This window comes from Rhincodon typus, chromosome 16 (genome assembly GCF_021869965.1).
Source record: "Rhincodon typus isolate 14 chromosome 16, sRhiTyp1.1, whole genome shotgun sequence".
In the NCBI taxonomy this organism is placed as follows: domain Eukaryota; kingdom Metazoa; phylum Chordata; class Chondrichthyes; order Orectolobiformes; family Rhincodontidae; genus Rhincodon; species Rhincodon typus.
Window position 1 is genome coordinate 17,410,406 of NC_063347.1, and position 22,668 is coordinate 17,433,073.

General features: G+C 37.1%; 1 protein-coding gene and 2 non-coding genes across 4 annotated transcripts; all 3 read left to right on the plus strand.

Annotated features, from left to right (window-relative positions):
• Positions 1–4,449: 4,449 nt before the first annotated feature.
• On the plus strand, positions 4,450–18,506 carry gnl3 (guanine nucleotide binding protein-like 3 (nucleolar)). 2 transcript variants are annotated; one of them, XM_020519460.2, is made up of 15 exons: positions 4,450–4,523; positions 4,639–4,697; positions 8,059–8,202; positions 8,827–8,934; positions 9,027–9,089; positions 11,466–11,601; positions 11,710–11,813; positions 12,484–12,625; positions 13,877–13,964; positions 14,579–14,756; positions 14,980–15,122; positions 15,311–15,447; positions 15,836–15,984; positions 17,377–17,500; positions 18,212–18,506. In XM_020519460.2, the coding sequence occupies exons 1-15, from the start codon at positions 4,511–4,513 to the stop codon at positions 18,334–18,336; spliced, it is 1,713 nt and encodes a 570-aa protein (XP_020375049.2). In that variant the 5' UTR covers positions 4,450–4,510; the 3' UTR covers positions 18,337–18,506. The 2 variants fall into 2 exon arrangements, with proteins under 2 accessions (XP_020375049.2, XP_048462322.1); XM_048606365.1 differs by lacking the exon at positions 9,027–9,089.
• LOC125485186 lies at positions 14,415–14,486 on the plus strand. Its single transcript, XR_007263934.1, has one exon. It is a non-coding gene; the product is annotated as a small nucleolar RNA SNORD19 (small nucleolar RNA).
• Positions 14,821–14,897, plus strand: LOC125485187. The gene has a single exon (XR_007263935.1). It is a non-coding gene; the product is annotated as a small nucleolar RNA SNORD19 (small nucleolar RNA).
• Positions 18,507–22,668: the final 4,162 nt, after the last annotated feature.

Sequence of the window (22,668 nt, forward strand, 5' to 3'; positions counted from 1 at the left end):
ACTTTCATGCACCATTAATGCAGACACTCCAACTATAAAAGCTAAATGCTTCATTAAAGCACTTCTGGAGCATATAAATTTAAGTCTGTCTGTGAAAATAGACAATTGTCACTTGCTGGGAACTATTTGGAGCTTCAGCGCACCATCAACCTCTGCGACATTATGCAGGAGAAAGTTTGATAGAAGCCAGAAGAGGTGTCAAAACATCCAACAGAGAAGTCTTTATTTCTATAATAAGCAAAAGTAAAGTTGCCATAATTGTAGAGGACCATAGGGCTGCTCCCTCATTAGAGAGCGACAACTGGTGGTGGTTTAACCTAAGGAACACAACATCTCAGGTTGAGAACGACAGTCCTTCATGGTAACCTCAGCCGGCGCAGGAATTGAACCCCTGCTGTTGCCATCACTCTGCAAACCATCCATCCTACCAACTGAGCTAACCAACCCCCATTTCTGCTACAGTGCATGATGGAGTCCAATATCATATGTAATGAAATGACACGTGTAAAATAAAGGGCTTCATTTGTATTCCTCAAACAATATGCACGGGTTTTCACTAAGTAACTCAATTGCTTCTTCCTTTTATCAGATTTGATAAGACCATTGTGGAAGTGCCATCATCAGAGTTTCAAAGAAGCATCTTCATAAGCGCCATTAGCATGGCTAACATTTGAGGATAAACTGTGAAAAATAGTTTTGTTAATGCAATACATAAAATAGAATTATTACAATTACATCGAATATGTTTATAAATATCAAGTTTAGCTACAAGAGTAATAAGTTTAATGTAAAAGTCTCACATAAATATCAACCAGCAGACAGTAAATATATGTAAATTTAGAGTAAAGAAAATTGTGACTTCAAGAATAAAGGGTTCCCTCAGCAACGGGACAGGCAAAGTAAGCTGTCATTTTTTAATTTTAGACTATCCCACATTGATTAAAAAAAAGGAAGAAATTTGGAGTATGGGATTTTTGCCATGTAGATTTGACGCTTACATTATCGGTTCCAAGCAACAGACTGCAATTGTGATTTTTTTTTGAGTTATTCATGAAAAGATAGCCATCACTTCATAAATCTATGACCAGTCACCAACAAACATAATTTATTTATTTCCAAGAATAAAAGAGAAAACACTGGAAATATTCAGTTGGTCAGGTGGCATTGATGTAGAGAGGAACAGGGTTAATGTTTCAGGTCAAATGAAATTTCATTCTGATGAAAGGTCATCAAGCTAAAACATTAACTTGCTTTCTCTCTCTGCAGATGCTGTTGAATCTGAAGCTGTCTACTTGTAGAATTTTTTTGTTTCTATCATAAATTTCAAACATCTGCATTATTTTACTTTTTCCCTCCTTTTCATCTGAGGAAAACACTGGAACCATTCTCCAGATTTTCTCAAGGCACAAACAACAATTGATTTAAAGTTAACAATATCAAATAGCAGTATTAAGCAATTTAAGGTTATACCATAGACAAACATACAATAGGGTACTTGTAAAAATACAATCTAACAGAACATAAAGTGCTCACTTGGAAACACCACATTAGGACAAAAGGTCATCCGATTCATATGCAAAGTCCGTCTAGTCCAACTTCAGTTTTGTAAAGTAATAGAGCAAACTTCCAACTTCTGTGGCCTGGACCAAGTTGAAAGCATGTGGGGAAAATATACACACAAAAATGATACCCAAATCTTGTGCACTTAAAAACAATACTTACTCCTACAATTGTCAGGCAGTTTCCCACCACCACCCTCGCCCAATCTTTTTCCATATTTCCTTTTCTTTTATGTTCTTCAGTTATTACTTGCACAACAAATAGGTTACTGGTGTGGGTAACAGAAACAGCACATGGGAAAGTAACTCAGCTGTAGTAAGGCAGATACCTTTACAGTATATTCTCATTTATGAAATTGTTCCTTTACAGTCAAATTGTTTCAATTCATGTGACTTTTGCTGTTTCTAAGTAGTAAATTGGCTAAACAAATACACTGCTTAACCATAGGAGATTTTTTTTCAGTGAGAGTAAAAGGAAAATTAGACAACAATATCCTACAATCATATCTTATATTGTCGGCCACACTCAAAGAAAGTTTGCATGCTATTATGCAAAGATTTGTTCTGCTGAATGTCCTAGTTTTGTCCAAAAAAGCCTTTCCCTTGACTTTCTAAAATTTTCTGCGATAAGCTAGGGATGTCTATGCACTCCCAATATCTGAAACATAAATAGAAATTGCTGGAGAAATGCAGATCTGGCAGCATCTGTGGAGTGAAAGCAGAGTCAATATTTTTGGTTCAGTGACTCTTCATCAGAACCCAACACTCCTGATATCACCTCTACCCTGCCTCCCCCCAATCATAATACCTAAACTGCAGACAAAAAAATACTGCACTAGCACACTTCTTTCCACTTATGTATTGGTTTTGCAGTTGTCAAATCAATATTCTATGCCTGTAACAAACCTTTCATGCAGGTGTTTTTCTTTACTTTCTGTTGGCTGGCAGGAGTAGCCAAATGTTTTGATTTGTATTAGGCAGCCTCATATTTAAAGTTTACACCAGCAGATACTGTACTAAAGTTAATATATAGCATCAGAATCAGATGTAATGAGTTAGAATCGGTCAACTTGATGGGCTGAAGGGCCTTTTGTGGACTGAATGATTCTAATCATTGAGGCAGCATGGCTAACAGTACTTTCCAAACTATTAAGTCAATGAACTTCAAAAAGGGCAAATTAATTTCTTTTAGAACGGAGAACTAAATAATTGTCCCGGCATTTTTAACAGGATATCACCAGAGTTTACAGAGGTAATTATCTCATAATTTAAATAGTCAAACAATGGTGTACATTTTGAAGAAACGGATAACCTTTCCATGGATTCAAATGCAGGGTGCCTCAGTACATAAAAATCTCTGGAGTTTTTTGCAAAGAAGTTCCTTAGGAAGATAGTAATTTATAGATGGAAGCAGTGTAGTGTTTATAGCCTGAATTCAAAATTAATTTTGATAACATTGAAGTGGATAACATACCGATGTGTCAAAATAAATGTCAATCATTCAGATTTGTTGAAGAAGTTATTTCAGTACTGACAATTTGATAGACACACCGTAAAGATAGCAGACCACCTGGGTGAATGACAGGATTAACAGGATAAAAAAAAAGAAAAGCAATGTTTGGAGAAATAGAATGGGTAGAAAGTAAGTAAAAAAAGGAAGAAAGAAATTTAAGCTTAAGTGGAAGACAGTCAAAAAGGAAAAGTTAAAAAAACACAACTTATAACCTGTAGAAGAGATTCAACTGTCTTAATTATTTCCTTTAAAGTCAGAGGTTAGGTGACTTTGTGGAAACATGAATCTTGTAATTAAAACAGTTCTTACACCATTTAGTACTAGTCCTGCATTTCTATAATGAGTCAAAATTAATTTTAACAGAGCAAATGGAGCAATTTCTTAAAATTCACAGGTCAGCTGTCTGCCAGCTCCTGCTTTCGCAAAGCAAATTTTGCAATAACATGCAACGCATCAGGTTATTTCAAAGTTGCCATGAATTGCTGCGCTACTTACAAATTTATAATTTACACTGAACTCACTGTTACTTTCTCAGCAAATTCTGGCCTAATTTTTGCCCAGTGGATCTTAGTAAACTGTGACTAGGTGAAAAATTTGGTTTAATTGGACAACTTTTTTTTAAAAACTGAAGTGCCATCTTAGAAATATAAATATACTTAAAGTGTTGTTATGACAGCAACCATAAAAATGTGGTATGTTCCCCTAATCAGGAAGTGTTCAATTCCTAGGATTACCGGCAGATTTTATTCCCCGATTGTACGCAGCTCCATTTTAATTTAAAATAAACCCACTGACAACGATACTAATTCATTGTCTTGTCATCTTAAATGTACGTTCAATCATTGAATATCCAGCAATGATGTCTGGATGTTGTAGGCAGGGTACATTTCATTCATATCTTTGGAACAGGGCGAAAAATATGCTTAAATGTAAAAGTTAAAATCTTTGCTCCCTTTCAATATGGGCATAAACAAAAACAACCTATTTAGACGCTGAATGAAAGGTGGAATGAACTGAGAGGTGGACACAAACCATCGCGCGGGTGAAATCTGGACTCCTGGGAGCTGACTGACAACAAAAGAAGCAGCGGCCTGAACCTCACAAACACCTTGGCAGCCATGCAAAAACAAACTGGAAAGAGACTGCAGGCACAACTTCCACACATCACTCATCTCAGTACAGCTCAGCAAACGAAACCGTCCTTACCCAACTCGGCTGATCCCGAAAGAATATATGATAAAATAATAATAACAACAGAGATCCACACTCTCCTCCTATTCCCAACTCTGCCCCTATCGTCAGCATCAGCGGTACTGCCGTAAAGCGGGTCGGGTAGTGTATTGACGACATTGACGTGCTCTCACACTGTGTGTTTACGGCAGGCGATGGGTCGGTTGGGACTTTGTCACGTGGATTGCTCCTTTCGCAGCTGGACAGCATGAAGCGGCCGAGTGAGTTCTGTGGCGTGGAATTGTAGTCTTTACAATTCGTTATGTTCATTTATTTTTATCCGCGGGAGTTAGTATTGTTTTGATTCATTGTCCTCTTTGTTGCTTTTCCTCACAGAGCTGAAAAAGGCGAGCAAGCGCCTGACCTGCCACAAGCGATTTAAAATCCAGCGAAAGGTGAGTCAGGGTGGAATCCACGAGTTGTGCTCGCCCCAATATTGGGTACATTGTTCGCTCTGGGAAAGCTTGTGAGATATAATAACCGGATCATAACGTATTGAAAGTAGCTAAAGAAAGAGCGAGCACTTTTATAGCCACCTTGAACTGTGTCAAGCCCCTTCACAATCACCTAAGTTAGTACTTATATGAGCACGTGGCTTTATGGCAAACTACGTAATATAGTCAAGTGCAATTTAGTATAAATTCTTAGTATGCAATTTGAGCACCCTGCAATTTTGTACATCACGCTATTTAGAAATATTTTACTGCAGCCTATTCAGATTTTTAAATGACCGGAGAAGAATATTGGATGATTAGATTATGAAAAAAGAGCAGATGAAATGCATTTTGTAACGATTGAGAAGTTAAGGATACGGATTTAAGATGGAGTATTGAAAATCTTTTCATTATGTTAAGCTGACAGAGAAGAGAGATTAAAAAAAGAATAGAGTGGACATATGTGAGTAAGATTTGTGTTCCTCGCCAACTAAATGTCAACAGACATGTTTCTGTTGTAATTTTAGTGTTTAATCTCTATACCTTTTGTAATTCACTGCTTGAATTAGTGTGCAATTATACCTCATTATTGATATTTCAAGAAATTTGCAATTTACAATCTATAAAGCCTTTTTGAAGAAAACCACCCAGATTTGACCATTTTTAATAATGTGACAAAGAAACATAGGACTGGGCCATTTGGCCCTTCGAGGCTATTTCTCTGTTCAGAACAATGGCTGATAGTGTTGGGGTCTCAATCCCACTACTTTGACTGCCCCCATAAACCTTGGATGTGTGTCAATCTTTCTAATTCAGCCTTTGATAAATTTAGTGGCACAATTTCCAGTGAAAGAGATTCCACAGACTAACCACCCTCAAAAAAAACCTCTCACTTAAATGGGAGATCTCTCAAACTTATACTTTGTCTCTAGTGCTAATCTCACCCCCTCCCACCCCCCTCCCCCGGTTGATAAAACTTCTCAGTATTCACCCTATCAAGACCCCCCAGTATTTTAAAAACAAGAATTGGATTTTGGAAATCTGAAACACACACGAAATGCTAGAGAAACTCAGCAGGTCTGGCAGCATTTGTAGGGAGAGAAACAATGTTTCAAGTTCATTGACATTTGTTGTGACAAAGGATCAGTGGGCCTGAAATGTTGACTCTGCTTTGCTCTGTACAGATACTACCAGACCTGCTGAGTTTCTCTATGTTGTTTGCCCCAGTATCTTGTATATTTCAATAAGATCATCCCTCATTCTTCTCAACTCTGTGAGTACAGGCTCGCTTTTACTTCTAAACTACTTCTAATACAATTCTTTTTCAACTGAGGAGACCAAGACTGTATAGTTTTCCTGGTGTGGTCTCACCAATGTCATGCACAGCTGCATCTAAACATTCTCTGCTTTCATGCCATTCCCCTTGCAATGAACACCAACATCCCATTTGCCTTCCTAATAACCTGCATGCTTAATTTGTAATTTATATATCAAAGCATCCATCCTCTGTACGACCAAGTTCTGTCATCTACCTCCATTTAAATAGCGTATGGTTTTTCTATCTTTCCAGTCCAAATGGACATTTTCCCCCATTATACTCCATCTGCCAAATTTTATCCATTCGTTATCTTGGAATATTATATGTAATTATCAAAACTGCATTGAGTGACAGCCAATATTATGGTGCAATAATTGTATAAATTATTTACATTCCCTGATCACTTAAAATCTGTACATATTGTTCAACCTCTGTATTAATATGTGGAACACTGCAGGTGTTACCATTTCTGGATACATTTTTTCAACTTTCAATGAGGTGCCAGCCAACAAGAAAAATAGTGCTGTTGTAGAGTACAATGCAAAGAAAGAAACTAGGCAATTATTTTGTTGGGAACTTATTGGAATATATTATTAAGGACAGAATGACTGGACACTAAAAAATGCGCTGATTAGACAGAACAAATGCAGATTTGTAAAGGATAGGTCGTGCCTAATTAGTTAATGTAATTAATCTTTTTGAGCCAGTAACTGCAGTTAAGAGGAAAATGTCTGTAGATAGAAGTTATGAGCTTGATTGGAAAGGAAATGACTAATAGAGTCCAATAAATATCAGTGCTTGGGCCCTCAACTATCATTGTATTAATGATTTGATAAAAATAGATGGCAACATTTGTTTGCAAATGATTGGTGGCATTCTAATTAGGTTAGAAAATAGCACGAAATTACAGAATGGAAAGATTGTAAGTGGACAAAGAACATTTGCTGACACCACCAAAATGCTCTAGATGTGCATGTGTAAAAATGTGCATGCATAATACATCTGCCAGTACTGTCAGTGACATCAATGCATCATATTTATTGTACTTATTTGGGTGCTGTGTTTTTACTAGTTGGGTGTTTCATGAAGTGTGCGTACGCAGAACTTGCCGCATGTACAAAATGAATCTTTTTAAAGTGTCAAAAGAGAGAGCTGTTGACAAAACTGCTAGATGAATTGTAGGTAAGTGTGAGGCCATCCATTTTGGAATTTAAAAAACATTTTCAATGGCAAAAAGCCAGGAGTCATAGAGATGTACAGCATGGAAACAGACCTTTCAGCCCAACTCATCCATGCAACCAGATATCCTAAATAAATCTAGTCCTATTTGCCAGCATTTAGCCCATGCTCCTCTAAACCCTTCCTCGTCATATATCCATGCAGATGTCTTTTAAATGTTGTAATTGTACCAGCTGCCTCCACTTCCGGCAGCTCATTCCAGACATGCTTCACCCTATGTGTGAAAAAGTTGCCCGTTAGGTCCCTTTTAAATCTTTCCCTTCTCGCCTTAAACATATGCTCTCTAGTTTTGGTCTCCACTACCATGGGGAAAAGATGTCTATTCACCCTATCCATGTCCCTCAGCCTCTGATGCTCCTGGGAAAATAATCCCAGCCTATTTGTGGTGGAGGTTATTAGAGATTTAGGAGTCTATGGACACATCACTAAAATTAAGTTGTCTTTTAAAATAATCAAGACGATATATGGAATGTTAGCCTTTGTGATTAGAGAGCTAGGATATAAAAGGGAGGAATTGTTACAGCAGCTATACAAGGCCCAGTTTAGACTGTATCTGGAGCGCTTTGGACTTTGGAAATTATCTATTCAACTGGGAAGGAGCACAGTGCAGATTCACCAGAGAGTTAGATTAAAAACAAAATTAAATGTATCTAGGATTAATCATATTTAAAAAAAAAAAAAGTTTATATTTTCTCTGAATTGAATGCCCCATCTAATTGGATTCTGGTTGCAGCAGCATTGTTAATGTTTCAACTTCAATCATAGGTTCGTGAACATAAGCGGAAAATACGAAAAGAAGCAAAGAAACAAGGAAATAAAAATAAAAAATCTCGAAAGGATCCTGGTGTGCCTAATAATGCTCCATTTAAAGAAGCAGTTCTTCGAGAGGCTGAACAAAGGAAACAAAACGTAAGACGACTTTGCTTATGTACAGATGTTTGATATTTTATAGTACTTTGTATGCACACAAGCTTCTATGCCAGTTTAACTAAATTAGTGACTTCTGCAGTTATGATAGCATAATTTGAGATAGCTGACATCTTGAAATATGTTGTAATTTCTTCAAACTTAAAATGTGTTTGAGTATGTAACCTGAGGTTATCTGGTATGTCTAATACGTTTGCACAGAGCTGGGAAAAGGAGAGGGAATTTGAATATGCACAGAGCTTGTGTTTTTCATGATCGTGGTTACTGTTAGACTTTTTTTTAATAATGAACAGTTGAATGAACCTTTCATGAAGCAATACTAAAAGGAAAAAGCAGACTACTGTCGGGTATGTTTAGCGCTGATTTGATGTTAAGATTAATATTATGATGCTTTATATATAACATTTTATACATATTGTATTTGTGTAGTTCTTAATGTGAATGCTGATTTTAGAAATGGAAGATAAATCCACAAAACACAGTTAAGCTAATAAATTTGAATAAGCTACTAAAATGTAAGATAGGTAATCAATTGTTTTAGATGTGTGTTGCTCATTATACAGTTGCATTTGCAACATTGTAGACTTCTGACACTTGCTTCTTTAGCTTGAAGAATTGAAGCAAAAGCAGAAGCTTGCCAGACAAAAGGAAGTTGCAAAGAAAAGGAAACTTGAAGCTAAAAAAGAACCAGAAGTAGATGAGAAGCAACTTAAGGTATAGTATTTAAATATTTCTGCTTCTGTGTTGAGTAAATGCAAACTTTTGTATTTTAATATGCTACTTTTGAACATTCTACTTTTAAACAGAAAAAGTTGGCCAAATTGGAGGGTAAAAGCTCAAGAAAATCTCTCTGCAGCGAGTTGAATAAGGTCAGTTTGTGCTTTTTGAGTGAATACGTAGTTGAAATAATTTAGTCAGACTTTTTTTGAATAACAAAGAATGAGGTTATAAGTGACTAGAAATAATAACACAGCGTGCGAATAAATTAGAAATGAGTCCAAAAAAGGTGAGAAATAAAAGACAGATCAAGGCAACCTTATACAAGATGCTTAGAGGACGTAGGTAGGTGCGTAAAAGTTTTCTGCCTTGTGGGATAGTCTAGAACCATAATAAGAGGTCGCACACTCAAGGTGGAGATGAGGAATTTTTTTTTCTTTGGGAGTTGTAAATCTGTGGAATTCTTTTACCACAGAGGGCTGTTGAGGCTGGGTCATTAAGTATATTCAAGACTGAAAAGCGACCGATTTTTAATCAGTAAGAGAATCAAGGATTTTGGGGGAAAGGCAGGAAAGCGAAGTTGAGGATTATCGAATCAGTTGTGATCTCATTGAATGGCAGCGCAAACTCTGGGCTGAATGGCCTATTTCTGCTCTTATGTTTTATGTTCTTAGTCAACAATAATAGACAGTGAGATGTTGATACTGGAAGATCTGATTTCAGGATTATTGGCTTTGTAGATTAGTTGAAATCCAGTTTCTAGTTCTTTTGAAACCTCATGCCAACACTCAAATCCAGGTCACTTCATGCAAGTACCTCAGCTCACTAACCTACTGAGAAGAGTTTAACTTGCTTTTAACTCTTTTTCTTGTGTAAGCTTGAAAGTGGAAGGCACAAAATACATCTCTCGGCTAGACTGCTGTCGTTTCTCTGACCATGTTCACAGTCTGAGAACTCGCAGGAAATTATATTTCTATTTCTAGTGCATTTCCCCTTGTTGAGGCCCAACTCTCTGAAGTTTTCTTGACACCTTGTGATGTATGTTGTTTCAGGGCCTCTGTCTTAAGACTGCTGTTGAATTTGCATATGTTGTCATTTGTTTGGTGCTGTTCTGAAAAAATCAGGTTGGACTAAAAGTGCGATATATCAGTGGCTGGGGTTATAAACTCATGGTTGTGGCAGGTTTGTCACATGAGAAATTAGGCTGATTGGGCTTTATCAGAGGGAGGTCATGCCTAACAAATTAGAATTTTCAAGGAGGTGACCATGTAGTTGATGTAGTTTTATGTGGACTTCAGCAAAGCTTTGACAAAATCCCACATGGAAGATTTCTTTAAAAAAGGTAAAAGCACATGAAATGCAGGGTTACTTGACAAATTAGATCCAAAATTGGCTTAGTGGTAGGATACAGTGGGATTAAAAACTTTTTGTATGACTAGAGGCTGGTGTTCAGTGACACACCATAGGATCAGTGCTGGGTCGCTTATTTCGTGTACTATATATGAACGATATAGAAAAATATATTGGGAGTGGTATGTAAGTTCATGAATGATACAAACATGGTCCAGCGGTTGCAGGAGGATATATATGGTCAGGTGGGCAGATGGAAATTAACAGACGAGTGTGAGGTGATGGACTTTGGAAGAAGTAACAAGACAAGGAATCCTAAATGAATGGCAGGACTCTAGGGAGCTCAGAGGAATCTCCTGGGGTCCATCTCCATAGATCCTTGAAGGCAGCAGAATGGGGGTTTACATGGCAGTTAAGAAGGCATATGAAACAATTATGTTTATCAGTCATGGCATAGATTATAAGAGCAGGGAAGTTGTTGGAGCTGTATAGCACTTTAGTTAGGGCAAAGCTGGAGTACTGTGTGCCGTCCTGGTCACCACACTACAGGAAAGATGTGATTGCACTGGAACAATATAGCAGTGGAAAGTCTGGATGAGCTCTGGTTTTATTTAGAGCAGAGAAGGCTGAAAGGGAACCTGATTGAGATGTGTAAGCTTGTGAGGAACATTGATAGAAAACAGCTGTTCCCCTTAGCCAAAGGATCAATAACGAGGGGGCATGATTTTAAAGTGAAAAGCCAAAGATTTAGGAGATTTGAGGAAAAATTCTTTCACCTGGAGACTGGTGGGAACCTAGAATGTACTGCCTACGAGAGTAGATGAGGTGGGAAACCTCACAATGTTTAAAAAGTACTTGGATGAGCACTTAGTGTCATAACATTCAAGACTATAGGACTAGTGTAGATTTAGTGATTCTTTGCCGGTGCAGACTTGATGGACTTCTTCTGTACTGTATGATTCTACAAGGTGTGTGGGGACAGAGTAGGATTATGGCATTGAGATAGAGGATCGATCATGGTCGTGTGGAATGGTGGAGCAGGCTTGATGGGGTCAAACAGCCTATTCCTGCTCCTGTTTTCTAGCTTTCTAATAATACAGCAGTGATGTAAGCACTGGAGAACGTTTTTTAGTTTCGTCACTGAAATGGTGATTTTGGGATGTTTTCTATTCCATTAGGTGCTTGATGCCTCAGATGTAATTCTAGAAGTGGTGGATGCCAGAGATCCTCTTGGTTACAGATGTCCTCAAGTGGAGCAGGCAGTCTTACAGTCAGAGGGGAAGAAGCAACTAGTCCTTGTATTGAACAAGATAGGTAAGAAGACATAAGAGTAATGACTTCAAATTAGAATTCTGGAGGGGTTACAATGTCTTTAAAACAATGTCATTTATAAAGTAGAAATCACTGTTCTTTATTGTTTAGATTTGGTGCCAAAGGAGAATACAGAGAAATGGCTAAAATATTTGGAAAATGAATTTCCTGTTGTCGTCTTTAAATCATCTGCGCAGTTGCAAGACAGAACAATGGTATGTTTCCCAAAACTAATGCAATATAATCCAATTAAATGTTGTTAACTAGGTGATCAACTTGTTTTAACACTAATGTATTTGAGGTAGAAGATCCAACTCTGGTTTCATGCAATTGTTTCTCATTACATGTTCTTTTAACCAATTTTGAAACTTCATTTTTGAGAAATTTTTTGAATTGCCAAAATATTGTTTCTTCATAAAGATTAACTTGTGGATAATCCAGAACCATTTTGCAATAGGAGTATTGAATTTTGGATGAAGTACTTTAACAGTACCTGTTTGGCTGGGTAATTTGTTGGCAAAAATTACCTTTGCATCATTCGTATTTTCTCTGACATTCCTGTAGATTTTATTATTTATTCATAGCTTTGTGTGTTGTGTGTCCAAGTTACCTACTGCCTTAGCTGCACTGACGTGTGCTAACCTTTTTTCTCCAGAACCCACTTTTTGAAGAAGTGGCTTACTTGTACTTTGGGTCATCTAGGCATTCCAGTTGAGGTTAGGAACATGGACGTTTCAGAGGAATGGCCCAACTCTGCCATTTCTTGACAAAATGTATACTGATGCATTGTGCCACTGAGCAATGCAGTAAACAACATAATTAGAACTTTATTTGTCAATTCTAGATCAATTTTTTGAAAAAAATTTTTAAACTTATTTTAAACAGGACCAGAAAAGAATTTCTAAACTGAACACTGGTATAGAAATATCACACAACAATACCTGTGCTGGTGATGAAAGTCTTTTAAAAATGCTGATCAGCTACTGCAGAAAACAAGATTTAAAAAGCATTAAAGTTGGTGTAGTAGGTGAGTGCTTACTCCATATTTTGTTTATAAATTATAAAGTAGTCTGATGTTGAATTTGAATCTTTCCAAGTGAGACCCTTGCAAAATAGCCCGATATTGCATTTTGCTATTGCATTTTGCTAATGCATTCAGCTTTGCAGAATTACAAATTGTGAAACGTCCTTCCATTTCTTGCTTATCCAGTAATGTTCAAAGTAGATTAATTGACTTATAATTCTGATACACATGCAAGTAAAACCATCGCCTTCAAAAACAAAAATAAAGGCAGAATTCCCCCTTTGTTCTCACACATCACCTCACCAGCGTCTGCATCCAAAAAATCGTTCTCCGCCACTTCCACCACCTACAATCCGAACTCACAACCGAAGGTATATATCTGCCCCCCCGCCCACAATTTGCCTTTCGTAGGGATCGTGACTCCCTTGTCTGCTCCACACTCCCCACTAACCCCACCACCCCCAGCACCTTTCCCTGCAACTGCATGAAGTGCTACCCTATCACCTCTGTTTAAGGCACAAAACAAACCTTCCACATTAGACATGGGTTCACCTGCACATCTGTCAACTTGGTCTACTGCATTCGCTGCACCCGATGTGGCCTCCTCTATATCAGTGAGACCAAGTCGAGACTGAGACGTTTTGTGGAGCATCTGTGCTCTGTACGTGACAGACAACACTTTCTGGTTGTGAAACATTTTAACTCCCCCCTCCCACTCCCTGGGTGACATGTCCATCCTGGGCCTCCTCCAGTGTCACAACGATGCTACCCGCAAACTGGAGGAGCAGCACCTCGTATTCTGTCTTGGGAGCCTACAGCCCAATGGCTTAAATGTGGATTTTGAGTTTCAAAATCTCCCCACCCCCAGTCTCATCCCATGACCAAGCCTCCCTCTCATTCCCGTCTCCTTGACCTGACTCAACCTGTCCATCTTCTCTCCCACCTATCCACCACTCCCACCTCACTGACCACTGCCTACATGCACTCACCTATCACCATCTTACCTACCGTCCCCAGCCCCACCCCTCCTCTCTATTTATTTCTGAGATCCCCTCCCCCTCCTCATTTCTGAAGAAGGGTGCTGACCCAAATCATCAACTTTCCTGTTCCTCAGATGCTTGGCCTGCTGTGTTGCTCCAGCTCCAGCTCCACACCTTGTTATCTCTGACTCCAGCATCTGCAGTTACTGCTATTTTATTTTCATGCAAGTAAAACCAATTTTTGTTCTTTATGAATTACATATTTTTCTTTCAGGTTTTCCAAATGTAGGGAAAAGCAGTATAATTAACAGCTTGAAAAAAATGAGAGCTTGCAACGTGGGACAAGTAAGAGGTCTTACAAAGTAAGAAGGTTAAAGTTGGCATAGTAAAATGTTTAGATAAAACTGCTGACCGATAATGTGTGACTAACTTGCACACTTATTCTTGAGCTATTCCTTTATTATATTTAAAGAATAATTTTTTAAAAATAAAGAACAGGTACTCTTTCCATTCAGTATAACTTGGGAGATTTCGGTGACTTTGTTCCAGGCATGTTAAGATTTTGAATTAATCCCAGCCACTTATCATCCCTCCCTGGTAGTAAACTCAAAGCACTGTTCAAATCTACCCTTCTGCTTTAGCAATTTGATCACTTTAACACACAAACCATTAACCTATTCACTTAGAACTATATTGAAATATCAATACTCCAGTGGAGAAAAAGCAGATTGCCTGCTGGCCATTTAAAAAACTAGAATATTTGATCAGCCAAATAATTTAATATGTTTATTTATGTTAAGGGAGTAATGAGTGAAAAATGAGGACAACTTTCATAGCCTGATGTCCATGACTGCTAAAGATCCAACTCTGATTTCACTCAGTGGCACATGACCTGCCTTATTGTCTCTGAACAAAAATCTGTTTGAAATAGTGACTGTCTTGTGGTAGGTGTTAATAATTGTGTAATCTTGCACAGATCCATGCAGGAAGTACACATCGATAAGCAGATCAAAATACTGGATAGTCCAAGTATTATTGCTTCTGCATCAAATTCTGCTGTTGCCTTGTCCTTGAGGAACATTGTGGACATTGAAGCACTGGAAAATCCCACATCTGTAGTGGAGCCCATACTGAAGAACTGCAATAAACAGCAGGTACTGAATCCACTTATTGTCTTGTTGTCTTGCATATTTATTTCTGTTTTAATTTTATTTGAGTGAGAAATGAGGATAATTTAAATGGTCAGAAAGGGCATGTTTGACTGCTAAAGATCCAACTCTGATCTCACTTGGTTATATGGCTCCTTAGGTCAGTTTAAGTGTTGCAATTCTTGTGTAATAAGTTTTTTAGCTAATATATACCATATCGCCACAATAGGTTATGTTGCAGTATAATGTCCCGAATTTTAGAACATCTCTGGAATTTTTAACATTGCTGGCTCAGAAAAGAAGCATGTTGAAGAAAGGAGGGATCCCTGACATTGAGAAAACAGCCAAGTTGATCCTTTACGATTGGAGTGGGTAATTAAAATTCAGTTCCTACTTTTGAACCATTTTGCAGATTGAATTAATAACTAAAATACAAATAATAGCAAAAGTTGCACATTTTCTGTGTTAGAGCTACTTTTTAATAAAGGTTTGCAATAAAGTGTGTAGTGGATGCCTTTGGATAATGTACAAATTGGCAAAGTTTTCTTTCTATTCTTAAGAGCTAAGGTCAATTACCATACAGCTCCTCCAGAGAGACACAAACTACCCAATTACATCACTGCAAAACTTGTGGAAGAAGCAAAAAGAGGCTTTAATACTGGAGAACTAACCAATCATAATGAAAATACACTCAAAGGTAATTAATGCATTAACTTTAATGTAAAAGTTGTTTCAGTATGAATTAATTACTTAAACAAGTTCATTGATAAATTTGTGGGATGCATCAGGTTACACAGAAACAGGCTTTTCAATGATGTGAGGATGTCTGTGAAAGATATAAAAGGTTGATATTTACACAAGGCAGAAGAAACTTGCTGACATGGAGGGATCAGTTGATAATTGAAGCAGAAACTTTAATCTGTATATAATAAAGTGGCTGTGAGAATCAAAGGCATAGAGAATTAAAGCATAATGTAAATAAACATCAATACAGATGATTGTGGCTTATAATCTGTTTATATCTGTTATTGACTTCCAGCTGTCAAATATATAATCCATAACTTTCTCATCCTCCCTCCTGCCAGGTGTTAGGTGCCCTAATATGGCCAGCAGTATAGTATTCCAATCTACGGGACCAACTAATGGACTAATTAAAGAGGCTAATGTGGGAGAAGAATTGCAGGATCAGGAAAGGAATAAGGATAACAATTCAGTGAACCTAAAAAATTCAGAGGTAAGCTAACTGCTGTTTCGAGTGTTTCCAGTTGTTAACTGTGGTCTTTTGGAAGTCTAGAATTACTTTATTGCCCTTTGAAATCCCTATATGAATTATGTATATTTTTGGGGAAAGAGTCATTATGATAATTTTTTGTCAACATCTCTATAGTGTACCAGAGTTTGGAAACTGAAACCGGATATTACTCCTTAAGAAAAATTGAAGCTAAAGCTTGAAGTGTTGTATTCTTGTACTTGTGCTCAAGAAAATTATTTCCATTAGTGCATATTTATATTTGGCATAAGTTTCAAAGTACTGTGCTATAGATTTAAAATGATAAAATATAGTTCAAATGCTTGGAATGTTTGGCTTTTTAAATCATTTGAATCTTAGTTAATTTTGATGTTATCTTGACCTTGAGCATTTTCAAAGAATATCTGTAATAGGAATAGGCCATTCAGTTCACTGTTTTATTTAGGTAAAGCATTCATGTAAATTGCAATCTGTCCTTCTTTCTGATAGTAGTTTAACAAAAAAAGAAGTCTAATCCAATCTACCACCTTCCAGCATACTTTTAACCATTTCCATTTCTAGAAACATGTTGCATAGAAAGTTGGATGAGTCTGGAATAATATCCTAAAATGTTTGAATTTGATTAGACTTCCTGGGATGGCAGTTCCAGGATTTTGGCCTCGAGGAAATGGTTCTGTACTAATGGAAGAAACCTTATTAAACCAACTTGAACACTTCATAGAATCATAGAATCCCTAGTGTGGAAGCTGGCCGTGGAGCCCATACCATCTTTCTGAACAACATCACACCCAGATCCATACCCCTACTCTATCCCTTTAACTCTGCATTTACCATGGCTAATCCACCTAGCCTGCACATCCCTGGACACTAGGCAATTTAACATGCCCAATCCACCTAACCTGCATATCTTTTGGACTGTGGGAGGAAACCCGCACAGAAACAGGGAGAATGATCAAACTCCACGCAGTTTCAGCCTTGGGCAATTGAACCCGGTTTCTTGGCACTGTAAGGCAGCAGTGCTAATCACTGAGCCACCAGACCGCCCACTTGGAACTTGAAGTACTCTCATTCTAACATCAGATATTACACATTGCAGATTCCATTTGTGATGGGAAGAAGGAAAAAGCAGATAGCATGGGACTTTTCTGGATCATTATTGTCTCTGAAAGCAGCAGGATGTGCTGCGATCAGATTTTGTTCATAGGTGTGCCTGTTCAATTAGGGAAAAAAATCACAATTGCAGAAAAAGATCAAACCTGCTACAGGTACCAACTGAACTGAATGTAATGATGTGCAAGAACAGCTAGTGAAAATGGAATATTGAATTCTGTTACATTTTTAAAACAGTAGTAGACATTCCAATTTTTATCTTCCTAGGCAGAATATGTTGAAATAGATCAAGATAAAAATGGAAAAGTGAAAACAGATGGATGCACAATAGCCAAAAAGTTGCAGATAAAACAAATGAAAGTAACTGCCAAGAAAAATAAACTGGAGTCAGGTTGGTTATTAGATTTTTTTAAAGCTGTGATAATTGTATACCATTATACAATTATGGTAGTTCATAATTGTACTATGCTAGTTCAGCGTCCACGTTAACAATTTCATTTCAGTGAGTTGTACATTGAAACTAAGTTAGACAAAGTGAAAGTTGATAAATACATCTGTTATGTTCTAAGAGTGGAAAATATGACAAACTTTGTGTTAACTGGCACACTATAAACTGGCAAAAATTATATATTTTATATACCGGAAGTTTACTGTGTTATTGCGATCTCTGCAATGTCTGAGTCATTAGTTGAGGGTGCGAGAGAGAAGGTGGTCTGCTGGCAAGTTTTATTTAAGGTAATGTTGCATTATTATTTAAATGACACGCTGTAAATAAAGTATAACAGTGTGTATATCCCCACATTATGTTTCTATTACTTAATGTATTTTTACATTGATTATGTGGATCTCTTAACTAACTGGCATACTCCTGATCCCATAGGTGCTAGTTAATAAGTTTGCTGTACTATTATTTTACAAGTGATTTGAGTAGTTTGAACCTATTGTACGTTTCCTTTAAGAGGTATAAATGTATCTTAAACTTTGGAATTGTTAGTATGGCAGAGACAACTTGTGATTAATACCACATTATTGTCCAAGTTATAATCAGGAAAAAAACAACTCAGTTGCAGTTTTAATAGTAATTTTTTTTCTTGCCTTTCAGAGAAAATAGCTGACTCTAGCCAAAAGCCTATCAGTGCAGATCTATCTTGTGAAACACCAATGGAGGATGCCTATGACTTCAACACTGATTATGTTGAGGATTTGTCACCAGTGCCAATTAGTTAAGGCCAGAATAACTAATGGCTGAAGTAACAGAACATTTGGACTGTACAGAGCAATGAATTGGCTTAAATCAAAAGCAAAAATTCTCTACATTATTTTTATGGTGGAGATTGTGTAAAAAAAGCAAATTGTATTATAACTTGTAAAATATATATTGGATTTAAGATATTAAATAACTTGATTGTAGTTTTTTATACAATATTCAAATTAGATTAAACCTAACACTTCATATTACCTCTTCCATTAACTTAAAATGTGATTTAGTATACTTCCACACAGTAGGGATTCTATAAAACAAAACTCCAGAATATGATGTATAACTCTGAAACTTACTTGTAGATGGTATTGATCCCTCCCTTTAAATTTTAAAATATGGCATCTAGGATTAGAAGAGTTAAGTTACAGCAGGATCTTTAATCAGGGGAATTTTAAAAAGATTACACTTGGTGAATGCCTTGTATGTTATAGTGTTACCGACAGGGCAAATCAAACAGGGTTTGTGTTTATTGTTAGAGCAGTCAGTGTACGCCCACTAAAGAGGAACACTTGACTGACAAGTTATTTCCTCCCTCTCTTGAAGACCCCAGACATACCTTTTCAGGTGAAACAGTAACTTACCGGCACTTCATTCAACCAAGTCTGCTATAGTTGCTCATAATGTGGTGTCCTCTACACTGGGGAGATTAAACGCAGGCAAGGTGACTACTTTGCTGAACACCTATACCGTCTTTAAAAGAGATCCTTAGCTTCCAGTTGCCTGTCACTTTAATAGACCACTGTTCCCATATCAACATTTCAGTCTTAGGCCTGTTACAGTGTTCCAGTGAGGCTCAACACAAGCTGGAGGAACATCACCTTCTGCCTTGGCATCTTACGGCCTTCAGGACTCAGTTTAACAATTTCAGAATAAACACCCTTTTCCTTATTTGTTTTCTTCATCCATACCCTAGGTCCTGTTTTATATGGGCTGTTCATAGCATAGCCACCCATTTTGAAACATTTACACTTCTCATTAGTATTCCACCAAGCTAATATTGTTATCCCAGCTTATCATAAGCAATCTGTTTACCTGTCCTTTTTCTGTCTGGGCACCTTCTCAATCTACTCTCTTCTCTTCCTGCAATCCCACCCCATTATCAACATATATTCCACATTTTCCCCATCTACCTTCATTCTGATGAAGTTCACTGGATTCAGAATGTTAATTTCATTTTCTCTGTGCAGATGTTGCCAGACCTAGATGTCTGGAGGTGTACTGACGTGTTTTGGATGAATTACAGACATGAATCCCACAGCTGTTTGTCTTGGTATGTCTGTTTGACAGAGGCCCCCAGCCACTTAATTTGATAATAACTTTGTAGAAACCTGAGATTGATTCTTTAAACCAAAGGTTTCCTGATTCTTTGCAGTTCAGTGTCAATTTTAAATAAGATTTCAACATGAACTTTTCAACAGAAACTTCGACGTGAACAGAGTGTCACTGGTTAAATGGATGAGTAGGACAGTCTTTACTGGGCATGGCAATATCAAAAATGGCACATTACATCCCCTATCAGTTTGTATATTGCTTTGTTCTGGATGAAGTACCTTTGACTTTTGGATAATTGGTATTTTGAAACATTTACTCACAAATAGCAAAAGTAAAGTTTATCCTAATTTTGAGATTTTGACTAAGTCAAATTAAAGGGCTTTTGACATTTATCTTACCTTGATATCAAATGTGCTGTGTATCTCAATTTCTACATCAAATACACTTACAACTGGGATAGTATGTTCTAAATACTTAGGCAGCATTTGTGGAAAGAAAACTAGTTAACCGTTATAAAGAATTTAGGCCTGATAAATAAGTTGATATATCAACAGCTCATTGTAGCACAGTGAAAAAAATAAACAAAATATGACAAATTGGACAGTAATTGACAGGTCTATAGCTGAAATGGGAAGTATGACAAAAGCATGCAAAAATCCATATTGGCCTATTGGTAGACTTCTCAGACTTTCGATTCTGTGGTCTAGAGTGTAGGTTCTTCACATTACATCCTCTGCTGCAATAAATGTGTTTGACTTCCTTGTATTTTCGTCCCCTCCACAAACCATTTGAGCCCAGCAACTGACATACACATGCAGAAACTCAGACAGCCTGGAGGTTTTAACTACAGTCCTATTACAATGGACGCTATAGTAATCCAATTTGAATGAGTGCGTTCTATAACGAGAAATGTCTTCAGTAACATCATCCTCATACATTTCTGACATCTATAACCATCCTACAAGAGCGTCCCTCAGACAGCTGCTATGTGTTAAGATTGAAGGTATAAAAGTGGCCTTTATCTGTCAAGTGTTACCATGTCACTGAATCTACTAGATATAAAAAGCAAGTATTTGACATGTTAATAGCTACAGGATAAGGATAAGTTTCTTGCAGGTTCAGGTCTGTTTACAGAGACATCATGGATTTAAGGAAAAGCTTTTTGGTTGGGATGTTTATGTTGCATTTTTTGTATTGGGGGTTGGTTGGTGATGCAGAGTGACACCACTAGGTTCAATTCCTGCACTGGCTGCGGTTACCATGAATGACTGTCTAACAAAGGACGAACCCTATAGCCTGGTAAGACTATGACAACTTTTTATTTATTTCTGTTTCCTGGCACAAAAGACTCCTGGCACAGGTAAACTATGTCATCCAGCTCCATGCACAATCTCTGGCAGCCACCTTAGTTTTGGCACATAGTCTTGAGTCAACTGACCAGTAATGGTATGTAATAGATTTGTAACAGATTTTTAAATAGGTCTCTACCATCTGATAACTGCTAATCTGTAACATTTTTCAGTAGCGAATTCTTGCATATCTGGGTACTTAACATGTAACTGTTAATTTTTGTTTAGTTCAGTAGTTACATGCAAATGTACGAACTGAGGGACAAAGGGTTCAACCAATGGTACCTGAGATTAAACAGAGGTACGTTAAAGCTGCAAGACTTGAATGCCTAGTTTAATTCCCTTACAAAGCATTGTTCTAAATGCTATGAGCAAACTGTGCTTTTTAAGTCTGTAATCTTTGTTAGAAAAGGTCACTGACTTAATGTTAATTCTTTCTCTCCACATATGCTGCCTGCCCAACTGAGCATTTCCAGCATTTTTTTTTCTTTTCAGATTTCTATATCTGGAGTATTTTGCATCTGTATACTTACAGCTTGTGCAATTTAATATCTGAGTGAAAACTGTAGTGGAATTAGGAGCAAGACAAAACTGACCAAATCAAGATCTCAGCTGTTGGGATAGAGCTGCTGAATTCCCAAGAAACTGCTCAATTCATTACATTTTAGGGGCAAAATATGAATTTCTATCTTTAAAAACCCCTTGAAACACCAACTCATCAACAGGGACCTTGCTTAACTTGAGGAGCTGACTCATAACAATTTAGAAACGCATAGGTAATTCAATATGTAGCTCCTTGTGAGTCATAATACTCTCTGCTATTACACAAATCAGTAATGTGATATTAGATATATAAACTTTAAGTCCCAATTCAATCAACTTGCATTTGCAAAATACAATGTGACTGAACAGCATTTGTTAAATAATTGAGTGTGCAAAGAATTACGCTGACAACCAATTTAGGATTATCAGAGCGAGCAAGAACTGCAGATGCCGGAGTCGGAGATAACAGGTGTGGAACTGGAGGAACACAGCCAGCCAGGCAGGATTAGAGGAGAAGGAAAGTTGATATTTTGGGTCAGAACCCTTCTTCAGAAACAAAAAAATTAGGATTATATTGGGTTTGCAATGTAAAGAAAGCTGCATGTATTAAGACACAGGGTCCTGTTCTTTGCTGACAAAGGTATGTACACACCTTCAATTTAACAGAATAACGAGTTCATTCTTTAGGACTATACCTTTGCCTGCTTCAGAATTTAAACAGTTAATGATGATTGGCAGTTCACTGTTACATTTTCTGTGGCAACACATCTACCACTTCTTGTACAAGATAAATGTTGTTTTCTCTTAGGTCAATTTGCAAGAAATACCAGATATGTAAAAGTCAAAAGCTTCATAAAATGTCTTTTTTTCAGTAATATTAATGCTTGTGTCAAATACTTCAAGACCAATGACCAAATTCACATTTGTTTCTGTTTAAGTGTCTTAATGTGCAAACTTTAATGCAATCAAATACTTAATATGACATGGGGTATTAATACAAGTTTTCATTTACTTTATAACTAGAAATGTTTCACGGATGTTGCAGTTATTTTGGAAATACACAACTGCAAGAATGCAAATTTCTAATACAATGTAAAATCTGTACCAAAAACTGGAATTGAAATGATTGTCATT